The 24,623-nt window shown below is 48.2% G+C and overlaps 1 protein-coding gene across 5 annotated transcripts in view; it reads left to right on the forward strand.

Annotated features, from left to right (window-relative positions):
• Positions 1-24,623, forward strand: part of PLCL2 (phospholipase C like 2) — a 172,634-nt gene that overhangs the window by 128,818 nt on the left and 19,193 nt on the right. For 4 of the 5 annotated variants that reach the window (XM_072946018.1, XM_072946074.1, XM_072946125.1 and 1 more), the window contains exon 5: positions 8,839-8,914. In XM_072946018.1, coding sequence (XP_072802119.1) covers positions 8,839-8,914 — 76 coding nt within the window. Of the gene's footprint in view, positions 1-8,838; positions 8,915-16,951; positions 17,173-24,623 lie in introns of those variants that run through there. The other variant, XM_072946193.1, reaches the window with a different exon arrangement.

Genomic DNA, 24,623 nt, shown 5'->3' on the forward strand with positions numbered 1-24,623 from the left:
TCCTCACCCCTGAGGTACATGCAGTCCTGGCTCTGCTGTGAACTTTGTGACAAGTTAGAGCGTATTGGAAAGCTGGAGAATTCTTGGCTTCCTGAATGTGGACCCTCGGTCACTCCTACGTCATAATTTGCTCCAGATTTGTACAGCACTCGGCGTCTCTCCTCTGGCAAGATATGATGGTGAAAATTGTTGAGCACAGGGTCGAGGCCGGCTTATGTGATATTGGAAGCATCCTTAGGTTGAGTATGATAGATACGGAGAGTTTAACTGTAGACGGCAATGCGATTGCATAGATTTTGAAATACTCTTCCTTATAGTCAGTTCTGCTAGAACCCTTGTATTGAACATGCAAATTTATTTGAATATGATTGACACATTAGGGAACAGTTTTTACCCTCAGGTGGATTTCATGTTTGCTTGTGCACAGTTTTGACCACGGGAGACACTTGTAAGCCCAGAGCACTGCGCCTGGGTGAACAGACAGGCACACACCCCTCCGACATCGGCCGCCTCATTCTCCAAGGGTGTCCTGACCCACCCCCCCACCTCTCAGGTCCAACCTTTCATCAGCTGCAGACCCCCTCCCTCCACCTCTTCTGGGGAACTCACAGGCCGCAGCCCTCTGAGCCCCCTTCCGCAAGACCCTCCAGTCTTTTCCAGGGTCCAGTGCCACGTGCCACGTTCGCCGTAGCGCTGGGCGTTCCTTACCTAACCCTTACCTAACCTAGCACTTGCATTCTGTCCCTGCTTTTTTTTTAATGTGGCACTGCAGAATTTCTGAGTGTGATGCCCCGAACCCCACTTCCCTCACAAACCTTGTGTTTTCCCTGGTGCAGTGGTTTTTTAGGAGCAGCTAAAAATGTGTCATATGTCCCACCATAGCAGAACCTTCGGGACTGCAGCTTTGTCCAGAATCACCAGATGACCGAGGCCGAGCCCCTAACACTGTGGACCTTCCACACCTGGAAAGGTCCAATCTCCTTGCTTGGTTCCTTCCCCTGGCTGCTCCCCCTCTGTCTCTTAGGCGAGTTCTCTCCGCTTGTTAATTTGTGTGATTCTGGAACATCTATCACCGTGAGGTCTTAATCTCATTTATCTTTAACGTTCCTCCCTCGGAGATGTAGGCATCCTTTCATCTCAACGGCTACCTCTGCGCAGAAAATTCCCAGCGTCCCAGGGCCAGAGCCAGGCTTTCCCACAGTTCCCAGGTGGTGCTCAGGTCGGTGGAACATGACATCCTAATGCGCCACTAACACGTGACACTCTGGGAACCTCCAAGTTTCACCACTGCCGGGGGCGGCACCGTCTTCTCTTTCTCATCTGCCCCCTTTACCTTCTTTGTCCTTGGCTTTTCTTTTATTTTTTTTTTCCCGAGGAGGGGGGAGGTAATCAGGTTTGTTTGTTTATTTATTAATGGAGATACTGGGAGTTGAACCCAGGACCTTGTGCAGGCTAAGCACGTGCTCTACCACTGAGCTATATATACCCCATCCCCAATATTTTATTTAATTTTCATTTAATTTAACTTTTTAATGGAGGTACTGGGGATGGAAACCAGGACCTCGTGAATGCTAAGCACACGCTGTACCGCTGACCTATACCCCCACCTCCTGCCCTGTCCTTGGCTTTTCCTTCTGTGCGCACAGTGTGTGGTCACCGAGCCAGGCTCTGTCCTTCCCTACACACCCTTTCCAGCCCACCTCTCTTTCCCAGCCCCCCTGCATCCTGCCTGCTTCCTGCCCCACCCCATCACACCTGCACCCCCTAGCCCCTCCTTCACCCTTTTTCAGAATCCTGAAATTCCACTTTGATCCCAGCACATCCCCACTTAAAATCATAACCCCGTATTCTAGCCAGCCTGGCCGTTTCCTAACCACATTCCCTGCTTTCCTCTAGCTCGTGGAGATGCTAGTGCCTGGGGAGATTTCCCATGGATATGGATTTACATCCTGCCCCCCCCAGCTCGCCTGCAGGGGTCCCTCCATGCCAGAGCCCAGATACGTTCCTCTCAGCCTGCGTGTTAACAGTCTGCTAGTGCTTTTCATCTGGCAGAGTTCTTTCTGTGATTTTTCTAGTATATGGGATTTTTTTTTCCTGTAACTTTCTATAGTTTGCATAGTGAAAAATGTGGAGATAGAAGTGATGTTTCATGAGGAAACTAGGACAAGCTACTCTGGAAACAGTTTGTTATTTAGAAAGTGTTTTCACTAAAAATAGACTTACCCTATAATCCAGCAATCCCACTCCTGGGCATATATCCAGAGAAAAGTAATTCAAAAAGATACATGCTCCCTAGTGTTCACAGCAGCACTGTATACAACAGCCAAGACATGGAAGTAACTTAGATGTCCAACAATAGATGGTTGGATAAAGTAGCTGTGGTATATACATACACACACGCACACGCACATGCACACAATGGAATACTACTCAGCCATAAAAAGAGTAAAATAATGCCATTTGTAGCAACATGGATGGACCTGAAGATTGTCATTCTAAGTGATGTAAGCTGGAGAAAGACAAATACCATATGATATCACTTATATGTGGAATCTAAAAAAAAATGACACAAAGGAACTTATTTACAAAACAGAAAGACTCACAGACATAGAAAACAAACTTAAGGTTACAGGGGTGGGGGAAGAGGGGTGGAGGGATAAATTGGGAGTATGAGATTTATTATATATAAAATAGATAAACAACAAGGTCCTACTGTATAGCACAGAGAACTATATACAATACTTTGTAATAACCTATCATGAAAAAGAATATGAAAAGGAATATATATATGGGTAAATGAATCACGATCCTATACACCAGAAATTAACACAACATTGTAAATCGACTGTACCTCAATTTAAAAAGAAAATAAGGTATTTTCCCAGTGACCTTGCTGGAAGGGATGGTGACCACAGCTATTATGACCTGGTGCACCTCGGCCCCTGGAGGGTACCCTCTCCCTGCCCAGTCCCCACAGCAGAATGTGGGAGATGCAGGAGACTAGCTACAATTGTAGTGTGCAGCTGGGCAAAGACCCCCACAACCATGTGACTTCTGCACTCCAGTTCAAACGTGATTTAATATAAAAATTATTTTAAAATATTTACATATTTTAAAAATAAAAAATATTTAATAAAAAATTATTTTAAAATTTTTTAACATTTTTTATTGAGTTATAGTCATTTTACAATGTTGTGTCAAATTCCAGTGTAGAGCACAATTTTTCAGTTATACATGAACATACATATATTCATTGTCACGTATTTTTTGCTGTGAGCTACCACAAAATCTTGTATACATTTCCCTGTGCTATACAGTATAATCTTGTTTGTCTATTAAAAAGTATTAAAATATTAAAAAGCTGCCTTGTAACTTTCAACAGTAACTTCATAAATGGTTTCTCTTCCATAAGTTCAGCTCTGTGACGTTTCGCTGTACTTTGAAAGCTTTAGCAAAAGGAAGTGTTGCCTCTGAATTTCAGTTTAGAAGTCCCGAATCCCAGTGTTCTGCATTTGATTTGAAAATTCTTCACCCACACAGTGATACTTACTGTAAAATGTTAAAAAGAAGAGTTGTTAACTCAGAGAGGATGTTACTTTCCAGAGCACAGAGAAAAGCGCCAAAGCTTACAAAGTCCTGGGGAATTTCACCTTTATTTTCTGTCCGTTCTCAGCGTTAGGGAACCCAACTCATGTGTAGGGCTGTGTAGCACAATGGTGACACTGAGCTTTAGAGGCCGCCAAATTCTCTGTAGAATTGGGACAGGAAATATGGCTTTGCGTTAAACTGGTTTGTCTTCTGAAGACAGGACCCATGATTTCCATGTGCTGTTTTGTTATCAACCCCTAGGGTCCTGAGAGGCACGTCCTGCTGTGGTCTGGTCCTCCCAGCATCTTCCCTGAGTCACACCTGCCACCTGGGCATCCACTGACTTTGGAGCTCCAGGGTGTTCATGGCAGGATGGGGTGGGGGGCGTGTATCATTTTTATGAGTCCACTGGCAAGTCTGAGAATGCTGCCCAACTATTTGAGTTTGGGAAGATGTTTACCTGTTAGGTGTCCCACAGTCACAGAATCTGTAAAAGGGAAACCTTTTTTGCTGTCTAGGCACCCTCTTTTATGACAACCTTAGCACTTCTCAGACTCCGTAACTTCATTAGAAGCAGCCACAGCCCAAGCCCCAGCCGCATCCGGGTGTGAAGATGGGGTCGGGAGAAGGAGGAACGCAGGGGGAGGCCTTTTCTGCCTGAAGCGGAGGGACAAAGCATGATAAAGGGGAAGAAATCTGGAACTCAGAAGATGCTATTATGGTTATCATTAAGCATCCATCACCCAGGGACTTAACATTATTAGCAAATTACTTTTGTGATGATCAAAATCTGTGTCCCTGGGGTGACAGGGAATTTGGGGTACTGTCCAAAACCAGACCTGAGATCCTCCCGTAAAACCACAGACTTGCTTATTCTGAAAACAGAATCTTCCCACTTGATGTGCAAGTTTCAAAACAGAAAATAAAGACATGGTCTACAGAAATCTAGTAAAATAAAATACATTAACATAGTGATAGTTCTCCTAACCACATCTATAAACAGGGAAGTTGGCCTTATACTAATAGGGGGCGTGACTTTCAAAACAGAGCGTTCTTAGGAAAGGCACTTCTGGTTTCTCTCCAGCTTAGTAACATGTGAATATTAATTTCTTCTTTTCACCTGCTTGAGTCGTGTATTAAAACCTTGTATTAAAATTGATCAAATTTATGAAATGGACTTCTGGGCTATGTTAAATCTCTAGGTTTTCCTAGTGCATGAGTTGCAGAAATTTAGGAGGTACTGGTAACTGGACACTAATACGAAGTCCACTAACAAATACATTGAAGCGTCTTTTACTTCGTAAACAATGTGAGGTCCCACGTGGTGAGTTACTACCACCGGCAGCATGATATCTGATTGCAGTGCTGAGATGCACACCTGTGCCTCTAAAGGGACTGCGTCTAATGCATTTGCATTAATGCAGATAACGCTTACAAAACCGGCCACTTTACTGGACCTTGCGTTATACTGACATTTTAACTAAGAAAGTAAGATAACTTAAAGTCCTTTTTCCTTTTGACTCATCTCCTGATGTCTCTCCCCACGTGTCTGCTTTGGCTAGTCTCGGATGCTTTTTCTAGAAGTTTCACATTAAATATTAAATGGCTTCTGGTTTTGAGTAAATGAATTGTTAAGTGGAGCCAAGTGAATGGTCTGTTGTTGTCATTTTAGAAAAATGTTTTCCCAGAGTGCTTTATAGAAATATTATTTACAGACACCCTTCTGGGCCCATGTCAGGAGTGGACAGGATGCCACGTGCTGTGTGTGGTTCCTGGCAGGAGCCGGGAAAGTCTCCTCTGCTCCCGCCCACGCTTCTGGTAGGAATGTGCTGTCCTCGCCTCCTCCGCGCCGTTGCTGCCTCTCGTGTGTCAAGACCCATCGTGGTGTCGTGGAAACAGCGGTGACTGTGAGTCAGACGGATACCAGCTCCACTGTTCATTATCACAGCCCTTTGCCCGTAACTCCTGGTGACCTTGGGAAAGCGGCTCCACTTTCAGGTCCTCAGTGTTCACATCTATGAAACCAGCACCACAAACACGCGGCCCGCACAGACCTGGCGAGCATTAAGGGAAACAGAGAACGCCAAGCACGTACCTGGTGCCGAGGAGGCGCTGAATTACTTACGTTTTGACTCATTCACCCAACACTTGCGCTATTTATAGTCGCATCTCGTTATAAAGCAGCCGACCCAGCCAGAGAGTCCACCCACCCCCAGATCCGATGCAGCCCCGTGTTGTCCCTGCTGTGTCCCCAGTGGCACTGTCATCACTGTTGGCTGGCTGAGAACAAGACGGCCGGCGGGCAGGGAGGCCGGGGGCAGCCCTGCCCTCTCGACCTGCTGCACCTTTAACCAGAGCACTCACAGCATCTCACGGTCCAGAGAGGTCCCAGAAGAACACCTGGACGAGAACTCAGGCAAATACCGCAAGAGCCGAGGGTTGATGAACTCACGGTATGAACATGAGCTGTCAGTGGGTTACCATAGAGTAACTTCGTTATAAATATGTACCCTGCAACTGTAGAAAGATAGAAACTGGCAGTTCCTCCTCGCAAAGGCAGTGGTGAAAACATTCATTGACAGAGTGCATCGTGCCCACGAGGTCTGGGTGTGTTTTCTCCCCGCCTTGCTGGAGTGTCGCTGATGGGTCTGCCGCGTGCCCGCCTCCTCCTAGGCTGGTGCTTCTGGAGTCCCCTCCGGCGCGCTCTGTGGATGCTGCTGCTCTTCACTCCCAGGGGTGTTTCTTTTAGGCAGGGGGCGCCTCCCCCGCATTACGGGGAGAAGACCTGTGTGCCGAGGTCCCAGCCGCAGGCGGAGCGTGAACCCTCCCACCACCCTGCCCCAGCTTCGTCCCCTCCAGGAGCATGTATGTGGGCAGCGGTGGCCTGCTAATTCCACTGTATTGCTGTTTGCTGGTGGACCCGGGTCTTTCTGTCCTTCACGCGTTCTCAGCCCCAAGCTCAGGGTCCCACACTCAGAGCCTCATGCAGGATGGTCCCCAGAATAAAGGACTGGTCCCCCGGGTAGGACCGAGCACGGGGGGCAGGTGGGCGTCCCCTCCTGACCCTGGAGATGCACGTGCATTTCTTAAGCCTGGCGTGTCTGACAGTTCCTCGGTGCAGCGCTGTTTAGCCTTTGGCGATACCTTGAGCTGGAAGATGATTCTAAGAAAACAGTGCGATCGGCTGTCCCTCTGAGCTTTGTCACGCCAGGCTTTTCAAGTAAAAGTAGTATCAGTAACGGGTGTGTGAAATGGTGCCAGCAAGCGTACGAAGGCATCCTCATTCAGCTAATTCTGGGCTTCCAGAAGGTGCTCAGCCAGGCCCCCGGGTCGGGGGGAGTCCACCGCGACATCTCTGGCAAGTTCCAGCCACCTGCACCCTCTCCTCTAAGCCCCCAGCACTAGGAGGGCAGGGTCTTGTATGAAACTCAGTTTACAAGTGGGAGATCGTGGCTCCATGACGTTTAATATCTCACCTTAGAGGACGGAGTTAAGGAAGCCATGTAAATCGGCTCTCATTCCACCCCTGCACCACCTGCAGCGTGAGTCCGTCTGGACACTGTCCCGCGCAGGTTGTCTGCGTGAGCCGGTGCTCAGTGTCGTCCTCTCATACCCCTTCTGCTGCTGCTCCTGTCCTGCCTGGTGGCTTCGTGACCAGGTTCATCTCCTTGCTCTTTCTTTCCCTGTTTGAATGATGGAGGCACGGTTGAGCGGTTTCGTGATGCTGAGCTGTGACAGGCACCATCCTTGCTGGAAGAAGTCCTTGTTTCTTCCTGTCTCCTATTTGGCTTGACATCAAAGCTGGAAAAGGTTGCTGATGACAGCGTGAACCTTTTCAGTATGCAGATTGCATGATGGGACAAATGACTTTATATCGGCATTACTGAGTTCTTAACTATTCATTTTTATCGCTGCCTGTTCAGTATGTCAAGCTGTGAAGTAGAATATTTTAATTTTATAGGGATGACTCAGTTTGAAGAATGAATATGCAGAATCCTGGGGTGTGAGCCCTGACACTGGGCTGTGGACTTCTTGAAGACAGGGCTGTAGTCCCGTGGGTCAGTATGTCCCCCGTTCCTATCAGGGGCTGCCTGTAGGGTCTTCTGTGAATAATGAATGAAGGCAGAAGTGAACACTGGCTCTGGGCTTCAAACCTCACAGTGTTTACTATAATTTTCTTAGAACAGTGGAAGTGGATAAATGCCGTGTGACTCACTTTAAGGCTCTGGTGTGCTTAGGAGGCGTGGGGATTGTACTTTATTTTAAATAAGAATAACTAATAAAATATGGTGTTCTTTGAGTTATATAAATAACCCACCCTAACTTTATTTAATTTCTATAGAATCATTACTATGGCAGTTAACACTATAAAGCAAAAGAAGGCAGAATTTAAAGGGATGGAGAATGGAGGATCGGTATTTGTCATTGAAAACAGGATGGTCATGTAAGATAGATGAGTAATAATACAGTGTTAAGGGTTTGAACATTTAAATACAAAAAGCTACAGTCTGCACTTAAGGCCGGCGTCCTGGTTGTACCTATTTGAGCCACGAGACTGAGTCTGTTTGTCCTATTTTCCTTGTCATTTCAGAGCCAAAAGATTTCTTCAGACAGATCTTTTCCCAACATTTTAGTGAGTGAAATAGTTGGTCAGCCGTGCCCCGATCCTTTTCCTTATTCAAGGTTTGGCCCTTAAAACAAGCACATTGCAACTTGGAACAGGAACTCAAAACTGACTGTTTTAAAATCACTGACAGGAACGTTAAAAACCTTAGTCTGAGTGCGATCATTTGTGATGCGTCAAATCAACGCAGTTCTCTGATCCTCGTGGGAGGTTTTAGACTGATGTTCAGGCGAAGGCGTCGTGGCTTCAGGGAGCGAGGTGTGTAGGCGCGTGACCCTTGGTGAAGCGGGAGGTTCTGTTAAGACGATGGCGAGATCCGAGGTGTGCACGTTCTTACGGGCAGCTTGTCCCATGGAAAGGAACTCCGCTCAGTAGCGGCCGGGTTCCGATCCGGTGTTGTACAAGCCCCACTACACCTGGGACTCACTCCTCACAGCCCCATTTAAGCCGTTGCGCTGGGAGGCGTGACTTCACCATTGGCGTTTGAACTTGAGTAGTGGGGCGTCAGGCGAGGGGCCTGGTTGCCGCGTCCGTCCTCCGTGTTCAGGGAAGAGCCTCGGGCACAAGCACAGACCCCCGGGTCCTGCTGTCGGGCGTGACCTCGTGTCTGGATGTTTCCTTTGCAGATGATCCAGTCCCTCAAGGCATTGATCGAAAATGCGGACGCCGTGTATGAGAAGATCGTACACTGTCAGAAGGCGGGTAAGTGACAGCTCGTTGCTTTTCTTTACTTAGCAGCATCATATCATGTCCCCCTGAACTGTTTCATGTTTTTGGTTCTCTGTCAAGAACATCAGCTATGACATGTCTCAGGCCTGGATCGCAGGCCCCCCACCCCGGTTGGAGGGGATGCTTTAAAATATATTGACGTGGTCCAGGCTGTGGCTTAAGAATTCACAGCTGTTAAGAGTTCCCAGCGTTTCTAACGTGCAGCCTCGACTGAAACCCTTTGCCTGGACTTCTTCCTCCGTGTGACCTGTGACGACTTTCTAGCACCTGGTAGGAGAGGTGGGGCCTGGGTGGAGAAAAAAACTGCATAGTCTTAGAAAGGAGAGTGACCACCGGTTACAGCCTCCTGCGATTTTGAATGCACTGGCATTTTCAAATGCTGATGAGTTCATTCATTTAACATCCAAATGTTACACGAGATTATAAAATTCTCCTTCTGCGAACAACCGTTTAATTAATTTCAGTTGTGATAAAAAAAGAAGTCAAGTGTTCTGCAGTGTAATACAAGTAGGCGAGATGGAGTTCTTTCAGTTTTCAGATTTTGTTTGAGTGTCAGTTTGGAAGATCCTAGTGTGGAGAATATTTGTAATTCATAAATGAGAATATCTGTCCTTAAATTTCTAAGTTTTGGTTGCTGTTCTTTAAAATTGAAACTATAACTGTTACCTCACCTTAAAAAAAGAGTCATCTCTTATCTCAGAAATGAACTCGTTTAAAATAGATGAAAAGCAAAGATACATGGGCTGGTTTTCTCCTTTGGTGTGTATTGCAGAATATACACATTAGTGACTAATCCACAGATAAAAACCCTCATCTTGTTTTCTCATCTTGTTAGCAAAACATTGTTAGCAAAGTATTCTTTCTACTTCCAGTCCTTTCTGGACTTACAACCATGACTGAAGCAAGTTACTCCAAGTACCGTTTCTATCACGTCACTGCCCTGCACAAGATTACTGAATAGCTTAGCAAGTCTTTCAGCCTCTAACTTCCCGTGCAAGGGTCTCGGCCGACGGGCTCACCCATTTTGCCAATATTATATAAAAAAAATTACTTAAAGAATCTGTTCATTTATTTAATATAAATGTTTTGAACTTACTCTGCAGAAAGTGCTTGTGAGAGCTCTTATAAACCAAAATTTTGCAAACAAAGCAAGATTGGGTTTTGCCTTCTGGAATGTTCAAATCAAACAGGGCACATGAAAGTGACCACGCACAGTCAGATGCATTGAGTACCTACTGTGTGCTACTCAGGAGCCTGAAGTCGGTTTGCGAGGTGATGGGGAGCCCCTGGTTTTTTCGTGGAAGGGGGAGAAGTGGGGCTCTAAGGTGAGGACGACAGTAGCTGTGTGCAGAGGACAGTCGTGGGAGCAGCGAGAAAGCCGAGGACATGCGGGTGCTCGCCCAGCCTGGTCCCGGGCTGCCCTCCCCATCCTGTATGCTTCTGCATGGATTTTCATAGGCTGTGCCTCTGGTGGGACCTCCCCTTCCCTCCTCTCTGCCAGTCTGTCCTCTTCTTTATGTGTTAGATTCTATTCAACGCATGTATTGATTGCTATGAGAATTGTGGACTACTAGAATTTGAAACCACATTTCTTGGAAAACCAGAACTGTGTATTAATTTAACATAACTTGAGTTATGATCAGTTCTTTCCAGCTTCGTTGGTTTAGGAAATTTGATCATGCCTGGCCTCACGCGCTTTTGTGTTGCTTTCCTGCTTGATTTCAGGAAGGGGTAGATTTGCTTGTATTGAAAAGGCTGAAGAGTCTTGTCTGTTAAGGATTTTGCTGGGAGAGGTGGGGGACCACCCCTGAGAAATGGTCCGCGTTGCTCTGGGTTTAAAGACCTTCAGAAGCACACACCTATTCTCTCTCGGTTTCGCAATGACTGTCGCCTGCCCACACTGCCCTTCGGTGGCAGGTGCTTATTTTAGATCCCCCTTGATCTCTGCTTCGCGTGTTTACAGTTATCGTAAGGTGCAGAGTTCTTAGTCATACGAAGAGTTGCTAATTTGTATTGGGCTCAAAAACATTCGCATGAGATTTGACTTTGATAAGTAAGATGCTCACAGCATCTTTCATCTTGTCACCACAAAAGAAAGCCTAGAAGAAAGGATTATTTTAGAAGTCTTGCAAACTTTCAAACACAAATTTCTCCTCTGAGTAGATAAACCTTCACTTAAATAATTGAGTGAAAACCGGGAGTCACACCCCCACATCCAGGCACAGGTTGAAAAGTGCCCCAGTTTGGACAGGTTTGGACTCCCAGCTACGTAACTGATTTTTTTTTTTTTTTGAGCCAGAAGTGTGTCTGCTGATGCTCCCCACTTATTGGGGAGAGAGGGAGTGAGGGCGGGGATAGTGGGGGACACTGCAAAGTAAGGACCCATGAGGTAGGCCAGGAACCTGCAGGCCCAGCAGGCAGTGACCCACAGGGACCGGGACCCAGAGGGACCTGGAGAGAGCAGGGCAGTGGAACAAGCAGACCGTGGGCAGTGGCAGCGGCCTGCATGGCCCAGTCTTTCAGGAAAAGAATAAGGTGGCTCAGAAGGTTGGAGGATTAAAGGGAAATCCTAAAGGAAAAAACCATGGTTCTAGGATTATGAAAGAGCCAGTGAAAGGAAGACGTTAAAAGATGAGACCCAAATAGAGGAGGGAGGAAGGGAGGAGGGCGGGCATCTCAAGTGCGGTCGGGAAACACCAGACCTTAGAGAGGGGGCAGGACCCCAATTCTGAGATAATACAGGTGGCTGGACATTTAGAGGGATTCTGGGGGGGGAAATGCTTTCCTTTGAGAAGGTGGATGAGGGGGAAGGTCAGCTCTGGGGGTGGGGGTGGGGGCATGAAGGAGGAGCCAGAGCAAGAGGTTGGTGGTACCTGAGACAGGGATGGTAAATGTGTCACTCGTGCAGGAGGGATGTGGGGAGTGAGGAGCACAGAGGAGTGACAGGTGGCAGGGCCGTGCAGGAGCGGTCCAGGTTAACTCAGGAGCACATGTCCCCCTGGACCTCACAAGTGCTGCTCTTCCAGGAAACAGCCCAGTGGGTGATGTGTAAGGAACACATGCGGGGAGCAGGACCGGAGTCTCCCACGGGAGAAGCACCGTAGAAGTTCACAGTTTCCTTTAAGCTAGTTTATAGAAGCTGATAAAAGATTTGCCAGATTCTTCCAGAGGAAACATCGTTTCCACTTTCTGACATCTCTCTATTTCTTCTCTTTCAATGGCCGAAAAATGAAAGCCTATATTTGAATGCTGATTTCCTTAAAAAGTCCCCAAACCGGTCTGTTTCATAAAACCAGAACTACCGCTTTGCTTCAGCGACTGGATGTTTTTATTGGGTGGATTTAAGTGGAAAATCATTTGTTTTCTAGAAAGGAAAAAAAGAAATCAATGACCTAGTTCCTGTCCAAGAATTAACACATGCATTTAATCTCCACTCCCTTCCGAGCCTCATTAAAATGACAGTAGGGGTGGGTTTTTTTTAAACTTAGAAAAACAAAGAAAATGGGGACAACAACATTTTGAAAACTGAGAGACAGCTGATGAAGGGAGAATCGACTTAGCTGACTTGAGCAAGCTGGGCCTGAAGCTGGCAGAGGGCAGGGCTGGGGGAGGGGCGACAGGCAGGTAGGTGGAGACCACCGCCCCCAGCTCAGGGCTTGGTGGCACCAGGTGCCTCTGGGAGCAGGGGTAACGGTGGGCATAAAAGAGGAGAACTGACCAAAAGCTGGATTCAGAAGCAGTTAGACCCCAGGTGGCCAAGGCACTCCACATGTCCTCACAGTGGGGAGGTTAAAATGAGCAAAATTCTCCTCCTTTATATGGCGGATGCTTGAGAAAAAAATCTAACTAAACAATAGATGTGTGTTACTTAGAAATACAGACACAAATGCTAAAAAAGGAAGCAAAAAACTCAGCTAACAGGGTTGAGTAACTGCTTCTGGAGAAGGGAGATCGGTGACAACTGTTGGGCTCTTTATGTGCATGCATACTTCTAGTAAAAGTTCAGTCAGTAGTAAATTTAAATTTAATTTACTAAATGTAAGAAAAAAGAAGGAATGGATGGAGGGACAGGGACAGGAGCTGCGGCAGGAGTCCGTGGCTGCGGGTGAGCCTGGAGGAGATGTGGCCACACCCACCAGGTTCGGGGACACTCGGTGAGTCACGTGGTTACTGCCCAGGACGCCGCCACCCCCACCCCTTGCTTTCTGGGTGGGCCCAGCGCAGAGATGGTGAGGGACGGTGGTGGGCGCCTGGTGGGGGGGGGGCTGGTCCCTCTCCCAGCAGGAGAACATGTTCCCTGCTCTTTGTGAATGTCTCTTAGGAGAAGGGGACACCAAGCTCTAAGTGAAAGAAAACCCAGCCCCCTCCCCAGCCACTTCTGGAGTAGAAGCTCTGTGGGGTCCTCGCACAGCAGGGTTGCGGGTACTGAGTAATGTGGGATGGAAGGCAGCTTTCAAAATAACGAAAGCTTTAATCACCCTTCGTTTTAATCCGTTTAATCGAAATTCTTCTATACGGGACACTCTGCATCCCTGCTTTTCTTGACTTTGGCTTTTGAGATTTTGATGACTCGGGTCCTCTTGAGAAGCATCTGTGATGGGCTGTGGATAACGCGGCCGTGCCCCCGGGAGCCTGAAGTTTTGGGGGCCCTGTAACCTGCGCTCTGGCGGCTTCCAGCTGTGCCTGTTCAGAGCTATTCCCAGGGTTAATAATCCCGTCTCCTTCCCTTGAACATTCACATCCTGCCACTTGTACGGCGTTCCCGCCTGTCTCTGCATGCTGCCCTTTTTGTTGTCTTTCGGATTTGCTGCTTCTCATCCGCCAGGCAGGCGCTTGGCCTCTCCTCTGTGATGGAGCCTGATAGATTTGTCTTACCTCAAAGCCGAGGGAAGCCTGACGCCTGCCCACCCACCTGCCCGTGTGGGGAGAGCAAGCGGGATGCGGGCAGGCAGCCCGCCGTGACCGTGACCGTGACCGTGAGCGTGACCGTGACCAGGATTTGATTGCTCAGAGACCATCACTGTTTTGCAAGCCCCTCGGATCTCGGTGTGTTCTCAGGAGCTGAAGTTTCCAAATAGGTTAACCTGTCACCACCATCATGGGGTCTGCTCACCTTGTTTCTTACCCAGCACAGCACACATAAGATCATCTGGAAGATTCTTCCTGAAAGCACTTCCAGGTGTTCTGTTTAAAAATGTTCACACAAGGAAGCCGGGGCGCCTGTAACTTGTGTTTTCATTCATGTCAAGATGCTTCTCAGCTCCAATTTACATAAGTAAGAGGTTCTTCCCTGGGGTCCCAGAGACCGTGTTCCTGTGCCCTCTGTACCACGTCCCGCTGTGTGGCATTAGGTTGGTCATTTGACTCCTCTCTGCCTCATTTTCCGCCTCCTAAGTGGCATTGAAGTGTGATTCCCAGGTGGTCTCGTGGGCTCTAAGATGCAATGACCTTAGATCAGTTGCCTACCAGCAGTTTTGGAGTAGTTTGATGACAGTCACTCAGAGTAGGAGGTCAAACAGTCACCCCGGGCAATCCCGTGCAATCCTTGGCATGTGTGAATTGCAGCCTGTCAGCATGAGGGTCGAGGGGCAAAGTTACCTCCTGGCTTTGAAGGTGAAGAGTGAGACACATGAACCCTCAACTCCTTTGGAGCCCTCACCATCTTTCCTCTTCTTCTTAAAGAATCACCAGATGCTCCCCCAGGCACTGTAATTAACCAGCGACGAGCGAAGGCAAGAAGTAGCAGGGGTGGCGGCAGCTGGCCAGCCTGCCCCCTCCCCCTCTCCTCTTCCCCCCAGAGGAGCCGTCATGCATGATGCAGGAGGGCGCAGGGAACAAGCACAAACGTGGCCGCTCGGCCAACTCAGGGGGAAGCTGGCGCACAAGTACCCAGTCTCCAGGAGCCCACCGCCTACGCCACACCCCACACTGAGAGGACCCGCCGTCCCGCCCGGCTTTAAGGGCCCCCATAACTGGCATCCCAATACAGCTTCTTACCTGGGTGGTCGGATCGCCCGGGGATGCCTGTTTAAAGTGCAGTCTCTACATCACGCCCACAATGTGGAATCTTTGGGGCTGGGGCCGGGAATTTGCATTTGAATGAGCAGGTCAGGTTTTGAGGACCTCTCTTTAGAGGGCCGGAGCAGAGCAGGCCCCCTGCTGGGTTCATGCTCACCTCTGAGCGCCTGTCCCCTGCCTCTCCAAGGACGGCTGCTCAGAGCAAATGTGCACTTGCCTGCAGACTGACTGGCAGCTGCGCCATCTTCCTCGGGGGCTGTTCCTTCCTCCCCGCATGGCTTTCACTGGGGAGGCTTCCCAGTGCCGGGCGTGGCGTGAAGGGTAGGTAGAGGGGATGTTTTACCTGTCCTGTGAGCAGGTCCCAAAGCTGTGCTTTCTTCTGCCTTGTCTCTTCCTCCCCCTTCCTCTGTAAACCCACAGGGTCTCTGAAAGCATCACATTTCACTTAAATAGCAACTCTCAGCCTCTCCGCAGACTTTCTGCTTGGGGAAGGGTCAGGTGTCCTTCAACTCTGGCATTCCCATAGAAATCTTTTCTGTTATTAATCTGTTATACTTGTTTATTAAAGCCCAGGAGAACCACAGTTCAAGTAAAGTTGACAGTAAAGTAAATCATCTTCCTCAGGCAAATCTGTATATAAAACCTGAGAGATATCCTTGGATCTAAAGTTAAGTAAACAGCCTGGATGATCTTAAGGCTTTTCCGCCTTTCAAATTCCACGGTCTGCAAATCATAATATGATATAAATAAGGAGCTGTAGTCGGGAAAGTGAACACATGCGTTCTCAGGGTGTTTTAACAATATTTAGAGGTGAGCCTGTTTCTAAGAATAAGGAATGGAAAGCAACTTTCCTGGACCTGAATTCTTTCCTGAGAGGCCAGTCAGTGCCAAGTCATAAACACATCATTACACATGTTAACGCAGTGAAGGGAAAGCGCAGTCGTGCTTGGTGACCGGACGGTGCACTGAGTACTTATTAGAAATGCACAGAACGATGGACGGTCTCTAAATCTTTGAAAGTCATAAAACACAGCCAAGCCAGGGGTGCAGATAACAGCTGTCAGTGGAGTTTGAGGGACGGAGCAACCAGAGGGTTTCGTTGGCAGGAAAGGGGGTGGGGCTGGAACCGGGGGCTTGAGGGCTGGAACCTGGTGAGCAGGTGCAGGGACGGGCTTCTCCGGTGGCCGCAGGGTCGGAGGCTGTGTCATCAAGTGCACATGAAATGTCTGCTTTCAGGAAGCAGCAGAAATTAGGGTTGGACGTGTAGATTGGATTAAGATGGGAACCTTTTCATTCAAGGGTAAAGTGTTGGGGGTTGATTTCTTAGACCAGCATTGCCCAAAGCCTGGTCTGAGGAGCACTGGTCACGCCCCTTGAGCAAAGGGTTTCCTCACCACATCTTTGCAACACAACCTGGTCCCGTCTGGAGAGTCTCACACATCATATGCTAAATGTCCCCCCGCTTAACTCAGCAATTTCCCAAACCCAACATATTTGGTTATAGAGCCCTTGTTCCAAGTTCTGTCAGTGTCTTGAACACTTTTTGGAAACTGCTGTGGCAGTGGGGTCACGAAATAGTTTGGGACAGGCTCGGGGACTCCCTGAATGCCCACCCTCCCCGCTGCCCTCCGTGTTCCAGGATTACTCGCCGGCCCCGGAGTGTGGGTGCCTGAGCTGTTGGGATAGAGGGAGGTGACGGTGAAGGTGTGGCGCAGGTCTGGTGGGCACGAGATCACAGTCGGTGGTGGTCTTGGTCCAGTCGGGCTGCTGGGACAATGTATCACAGACCGGGTGGCTTACAAACAACAGACACTTACCCCTCACTGCTCTAGAGGCCGAGAAGTCCAAGGGCAGGTGCAGATTTGATGTGGCTGTGAGGTCATAGCTGCCATCTCCTCACTGTGTCCTCACATGGTGGGTTGTGGGGCAGGGGGCTCTCTGGGGTCTCTTCTGTGAGAGCACTAACCCCATTCACATGGACCCTGTACTCAGAACCTCAGCGCCCCCCAGAGGTCCCACCCCAGCACCGTCACCTCGGGCAGCAGGACTGCAGCGTGTGACCCAGCAGGTGGCCAAGTGGAAGGAAGTGAAGCTTGGGATGGAGTCGGGTCTGCAGATAGAGTTGGTGGTGTCGTCCAAATGGATGTGTTGAATGGCTGTGATCTTTAATGAAGAAACGTTTGGGAGGAAATACAGAAAATCCTATGATGTGAGTATGAGTCTGTAATTCAGAACCCAGTGTTTGACTCAGCCTCAGAGCTTCAAAGCTTCCTGGCACATCTGAGCCCTGCCCTGCTCTACGTTGTCTTTTTTCTATAGCAACCCTTCCCTTCTAGGCCACCAGGTAATTTGCTTACGTTCATTGCTTATTGTGTGTCTTCTTCCAACTGGAATGTAAGCTCTCGAGGACCAGGAGCTTTGTTCATCCGAAACGTGGCTCAGCGCCAGGAACAGTGCCTGGCGCAGAGCTGGCGCTCCGGAAGCAGTTGTTGAATTGAATTGAGTGTAGAGGCGCTTATCAGGTCCTCCTCTCAGTCTGACAGAGGCTGGGGGCTTCGCTTCCCTGCCGTGGGGGCTCCAGGGTGAGAGAGAGGAGGAGAGGCACAGGAGGAAGTCCTCCCCCACAGGGTCCTTGGTCCCCCAGTTTAGAGGGTGTGGCTGTGCAGCCCTGACAGCACATCCCAGGACTGACTCATTGCAGGTCTGCATGGGACCAGGGTTCAGAACTGCAGCGGAGTCAGGGAGGTGGTTGGTCTGGAGCCGGGCAGGTGGGGATGGGAATCCCAGGCCGGGGGAGGAGTGAAGGCAGAGAAGCCGAGCCAAGGCCAGCAGCCACTGTGACACCGGCTGGAACCACAGAGGAGGCTGGGGAGACAGGCAGGAGAAAACACAAACCCAGAGCTTGAACAGAACGTTCAAACAGACAGACAGAACACCCTGACATGCTGGACTGCGGAAACAGAATTCTGTGTGGCAAAGGGGATCAGAAGCCAAGTTGCAGCAAAAACCAGCAACTGAGAAAAAATGTTAGCAAGTATGTATCAGAAAGGGCTCATAACCCTCCTGCAGGAGGAGCTCCGAACATCAGTCAGGACGAGGCCAGCCACCCCCAGTGTTTGTGTGTTTTACAAAGAATAGGAGCCCGTCCACAGTAAGGGGGATTCAGGAGACTCTCAGATAAAAGGAAGCGACGTTTGGCCTCATCCAGGAACCATGCAGACCTGCTCCAGGCGAAGGGGCAGTTCTGAGCACGGAGTCTAATCCCTGGCGTCTCAAAGCTGACGTCGAGTGATGGGAGCCAGAAAGCAAGCGAAAAAGCAAGTACATACAACACTAATGGTGTCAGACAGTGCTGAGTGTTCTGGAGACGGTGGGGCAGAGAGTGGGGGACAGGGAGTGCGCGGTGGGGTGGGGGGCGGTCCCGCGTGGCCGTGGTGCCGGGTTGAGGGGGGCTGTGCGGGGGGGGGGGCGGTGCCGGGGGCGGGGGTGGGGCAGCCAGTTCGCGTGGGGCGGGCTTCTGTGTGCTGTGAGGACGATGCCTCTGTCCTGAGAGACGGGAGCACTACTGAGGGTCTGAGCAGAGGCGGCTGTGTCACCCAGCCAGGGACGGGGGTGGTGGCAAAAGCCGATCCCGGGAGACCCTCAGTAGGCTTTTGCAATAATCCAGCCCAGTCGGAGACGGTGGCTTCATTCCCGGCGGATGGCGTGTGGCAAGGCGGAAGGTCAGGCTAACAGAATTTATTCATGGATTGGACATGGGGTGGGAGGAAAAAAAGAGGGCAGGACGGTAAGATTCTGTATACTGAGAGGAGGAGGACTGCAGGGGAGAGGCCTCAAGAGGGCAGAGCCGAGGTTTGGATTCGAATGTGTTAAGATTGATGTGCCTAGTTGACTTCCCAGTCAGAAGTTCGAGGAGAGATCTGGGCTGGAGGAATTTGGAAGCTGTGAGCACCAAGCTGGTCTCTCAAGCTGGGAGACCGAGACCATCTGGGAAGTGACTTCGGACAGAGAAGATGGAGCCCTGGTTCCCCCAACGTTTAGATGTTGGGGAGATGGAGGCACAGGAGGTTCAGGGGCAACCAGCAGGTCGGAGAACACGGGGACCCTCCGGAGGTCCCCTGAATGAGGTGTTTCTAGGAGATGCCTTCTTCATGCATCAGATCCAGATGTTTGTATCAAGGACCCCAAAGTTCTATCCCACACAGGTCGTGACAGGTTGGTGAGAGTACAGGGGAAACTGGTAATTGTCACATTGTTAGGGGATGGAAACTGGGTCCACACCCAGGGCGGGTCACATGGCAGCAAATTTCAGAACTGCAAGTTACATACTTTGAACCAACACTTCCATTTTTTTTCAGTTTATTCTACACATAGGAACACATATTTGGGGAAGTACATATGTGCAGAGTTTTCTTTTTAACTCAAAGAACCACCTAAATGTTCAATAGGAGGGTCCTTGTTAAATACTTTATGATTGATGCATATGATGGAATATTATGCTGCCACTTAAAAAATAAAGAAATATATATATGTATATATTCACCTGCACACAAACACACGCAGCCTATATAAGGTAAATAAGCATGTATATATACACACACACATAGTTTCAAAAGGCAAGGCAAACAGCGTGTGCTGTTTGCTAGTATTTGTTTGAAAAGGCGAGGCGGGAGATTAGGGCCCTGTGTGCAGGAAGGGTGCCCAACAGGGAAGAGCGGCGCTGGTCCGCAGGAAGGGAGGCGAGGAGGCTGGGAGACGGGGAGGCGGAGGTCGTTCTCCGTACACCAGTGTGCACGTTCTAAGTCACTGAGCCATGTGGCTATGTTATATGTTCAAAATTTAAAATAAGCAGAGATGTAAGTATAAAGGGAGAGGTGCACAGGGTGAGGTCATGAGGGCCGCGTGTGTCCGGCGACCAGACAGTCTGGCAGAGGGGACAGAACTGACTTAGGGGTGGCCGTCCAGACACAGGTGTCCTCGGCATGAGAGGCTGATCTTGGAGGGTCCTTGGGGTGAAGATGGCCCTTTGATTTCTCAGCAAGATGAAATGAGGAGGGTCTGCTGTTCATTCCTCGTGTGACCCCGCCCCAAGCGAGTCACGTGGCCCTGTGTTTCGAATGGTGGCCTGGTAACTAGATGCCACAAAAGGACTCGGAATGATGCAGCCACCTCACCTACGTTTCCTCAGGGGGAGGTGCTGGTGTGGAGGGACATCGCCTTCACGTAGTCCCTTGACAGTGCGTGCCGCTGGGGACCAGCCTCTCCGGGACCCTGTCATCCATCTGGGTTTCATGGATATATTTAAGGGACCTGGTTTATTGATTCCACCTCATGAGAAATAGGACTTAACAGTTAAAAATCCATCTTAAAATAATTCAGCTCTGTTAATGCCAAGATTATTTGGAAAGAAGGCCAAAAAAAAAAAAAACCCACAGAAACAAAGGAGACCACCCACTGGAGCTGTGTGAAAAGTAACTGGGCATTTCTATGTCTCCATGGAGACGAGGGTGCCCACGCCCACATGTGGGAGGCCCACCCAAACCTCAGACCCCTGGGGTTCTGGGGGACAGAGCATTATAGCTTACAAAGCCTTACATTTAAACAAGTACTGTATGTAATTAGTTGGGAAAAATGATCAGAGTCTCATATTTTGTTCTCAACATACTTGGTGGTTGTGCTGTGAGACCATGTTCTGCTGAGGGATTCTAATAGTTGATAAGTTGGCCTCTTGAACGAGGTCCCAGATAGACTTGGTATGTATACGGAATTCCATCTTCCAGGAGGTATCTCACTGTCCCTAATTTGGGAAATTTGAAGTAAATTAAAATTATAAACATATCTTCCTTTGGACACCCTTTGAAATATTTGACCCTTTGATTTGGGGTTTTTATTTGCAGCACACACGCAAATATTTCTGCCCTGGATACGTTTGTGATGCAAGAGCTTTACAGGAGAGCACAGCGAATTCTCAGCTGAAAAACTAGTCTTTACGTTTGTAAGCTGAAGATCAGTATATCTCTGATGAGTATTTTTTAAAATTATATTTGCTTCTAAAAATGGTTAGCCACGTGCTGCGTGGTGTATTTTAGATTCAGATCATTGAGACTCGTGTAGAAACCCCATCCAGAAAGTTGGAAAGGGCACCTGGTTTCTGGTTAGCCACCCTCCCCTTCAGAGCGAAGCCTCTTTTCGTATCTTAGTAGTATATGTATCATAAAGTTTAAAATTTTTTTTTTATGGCTCTTCGGTTTGCGTCTAAGTTTATCTGTGACGAGCGGCAGCAAGCTTGATGAGTGGAGATTTCACTGCCTTCCGCTCTGTGCAGCTGTAATCACGTTCTCAGCTAGCGCAATTACATACCAGTTTGGAAAATTTACACTTCTTTATTAAGGTTTCAAAAACATAATCATCTATCAGCATTACCTTTTTTTTTTTGTCCTGAAGCTTTAAGCCCTTCAATTTTTAAAATATTTAGTTGTACATTGTAAAATGATTATAAGCCAATAAAAAGTGTTACATCGTTAAAAAATGATGCTGAAAATAAAATCCGCTTCGTACATAAAAAGATGTATGTATTTAAGTTGTAAACTGTTCGGAAACAATAATTGGGAAATTATGTGAAACCACCTCCCTTTATTAAAAAAAAAAACCCTGAGCTGTTTAAATTTTTGAAAGATGACATGGAAAGAAGCAATACATTTCCAAAATATAGTTCTTTACATAAAAATCAAATAATATACTTTTGCTGGGCTGTACCAATTTTTACAACTTAGCATCATGGCTGTAAGGGTCCACCGTGGACCCCTGGCTGGGCCTTGGTTTTTGTTCTTGTGGCCTGTGTCTTCCATTCTCCTTGGAGCAGAACTGAACTAGACCCTCGTGGAAATCAAGTTTGGACAGCATTTGTCCTTTCTCCACTGTTTGATTACCTGCTGTTTATTTCCTCGGTTCTCAAGTTCATGACCACAAAGGGATTTGAGCAGCTCTCCTTCTTGGATCACATTCCAGAAGAAAAAGAACCCAGAGCTTTCTTCTAGGAACACACACTTGGGGTCACGGAGTCGGACAGCCTAAACATAGGGTGTTTGGCACAGAGCAGCCGAGACTCAAAAGACGGTACTTTTGGCAAAAAGGCAGTCACAGCGGGCCCCGCCAGGACTGGGCGTGAGCCGTGGTCATTCTCGGCTCTCTGGATGTCTCCTCCAAGTTTTAGTCCACGTTCAAGCTCTTCATTGGATTTCTGTAATATGCTCATGCCTGCAGACTTCAATGCTTTTGAACGCAGTGTATATTTTGGCTGTTAAATGATGTAGCAGATTGAAGTCGTGTAACATGTCATGCTTTCCGAAAGCCTACTTAACCCAGTTGGAATTGGCTTTCAGATGAAGTTTACTAAAACTTAACAAAGCTTTCCGTTTCTTTGGCCAGGATAAACTGTTACCTCTTATCTCACTTGGGTGGCAGCATCCGTGTAGAATCAAGGAATCCTGCTTGCTTTCCCTGCCTCATTAAGAGTTGCCTTCAAATGTGACATTTTGCCTTTAAAGAAAACAGGGCGAGGCCGCGCTTCACCTGAGGCTCTCCTGATGCCCTTTAGCTGCAGTCAGACTGGTAGGTGGGACGCTGACTAATAGCAAAGTACAGCTCTTTCTTAAGCAGCTAACTTCAAGCCAGTGTGAACTACTGCCCGGGTCTAAAATACACACGTTTACGATGAAACTGGGTTGGAGTAGTCTTGGGAAGTTACTGGAAATATACAGGAAGTAGAACTTGTTCCTGAAAGAACAAACAGCCCCATTTCTAATTCCCTCATCCTCACTGGGCCGGTTTCTGTTTGGGAACCTGAAAGCTGTGTTTCCGGTGGGAATTGCTGTTCCTGAGTCCAGAGCCCGCCTCGCTCTGCTTTCCTGCTCCGGGGGTCTCCCCGGGGGCCCACCAGGCCATGCTCCTTAAGAATAGATGTCTTTCAGCTCAGATCTGTAATTTAGAAACTTCTAAACATTGATTTTTGCAGATAGTCATCACAAAAGACATTTTTAATAAAATACTAAATATTTGCAGAAGGATGGAGGCTTTTCTTACGCATAGGGCATCAGTGAGAAGTGCTTGATGGGAAGCCCCCGTTCCAGCCCCTGACACCCAGAGGAAGGAGCAGGGGCTGCACAGAAAGCTGGCGCAGTCTGTGTGTCCCCGGTGCCAACAGGCCCTGCGTGGAGCAGCCCTCAGTGCTGGCCCCTGACGGACGGGGGCACAGCGGCTGGTCTTTTCCAGCACAGGAGAAGCTGGTTCAGGGTGTCTTCCCGTACCTTCTTATCCTTTTAAGGACCGTAAAGGCCCCACTTAACAGCCTTCTTAAAAGCCTGCCTGCAAGGGCTGCTGTACCTGTGTCAACGGACAGTCCCCTTCCCAGAGGGGAGGGACTGTCACCCTAAACTATCAGCAGCTGAGGCAGGGGATAAAGGACACAGTAATGACTGGCCAACAAGGGACCTGCACAAACGCCAGATGTTTGCTTTGTGTAAACACAGGGTGGGGACTGCAGGTCAGTGGAGTTCACGGTAGTTGGGAGGATGGCAGGGGTGGCATTAACCCCACAAGCTGACCCGAGGGGCCCGTCTGGTCTCTGATGGCGAGGCCGCGGAGCCCTGTCGGCAAGGACAGGCGCTGACACAGCTCCTTTCTTTAGTCAGGGTTCAATACTCTTGCGACTCCACTGAGGACCTCAGGCAGGAAATGCTAACTAAGAACGCCCTTTCTTCCCTGTTATGTAACATAATTGCTTCCAGCTTTGTAACAGGCACGGGGCTTCAGCCCTGCCAGGGCATTTCTTCTCGTCTCCTATCCAGGCACGAAGGTGGAAACAGAAGGGATGTCCTCAGAGTTTTCAGAAATTCAAACTTTTCTGATTGATTATTTTTTAGTTATTTAAAAATAAACTAAAAAATAATCATTAAATTTAATTTAATAATTTAACAATTTAAATTTTTAAATACTTTTAAGAAATACTTTGTAAATTACCTGTTTGGGGTAATTTATTCTGTAAAATTTTACATTATAATATATAGTCCTTACATGCCTACTAAATCTCCCTTACACAGTGTGTTTCCTTGTACCAAAGTCCTGATTTGATACTGCACCCACAGTATTTCCTCATTGATTTAAAAGAGCAGGAATTGCACATCCTCACATCATCATTTTAAGCTGCCAATCTGTGTGCTCTCCTAATGCGTCTGAACTCAGCCTCTGTGTTCCAGAGCAAAGTTATAAAGACTTCTTCATGAACGGGCTGTCAGTGAGCTGCTGATACAAACCCTAGTTCCCTAGCTCATTCCCATCCTTCTAGACGGCTGTAGCTCTTAACAGTATCTAGCACGTTTCAGTAACACAGCAGTCAAATCACCTGTACGCTGGGTGTGAGCAATCAATGTTATTGGCTGACCAATTTGCCTGACTACTTCAAGCATCAAAAAATTACTTTCGTTATCCAAAACGATGAGACCTGTTTGTATCTCTGTATGATGAATATTGACTACTAACTGCAGAAATAGAGAACTACTGTGAGAAATCCACTTTTACCTCTTCAAATGTTCCTGATTGTTTTGTGTTGGAGTCCTTTTAAAAAAAAAAGTGAAACTAGAAAACATTAGGAAAAGCCCTTGTTCAA

The sequence above is a fragment of the Vicugna pacos genome, chromosome 1, assembly GCF_048564905.1.
Source record: "Vicugna pacos chromosome 1, VicPac4, whole genome shotgun sequence".
NCBI lineage: Eukaryota > Metazoa > Chordata > Mammalia > Artiodactyla > Camelidae > Vicugna > Vicugna pacos.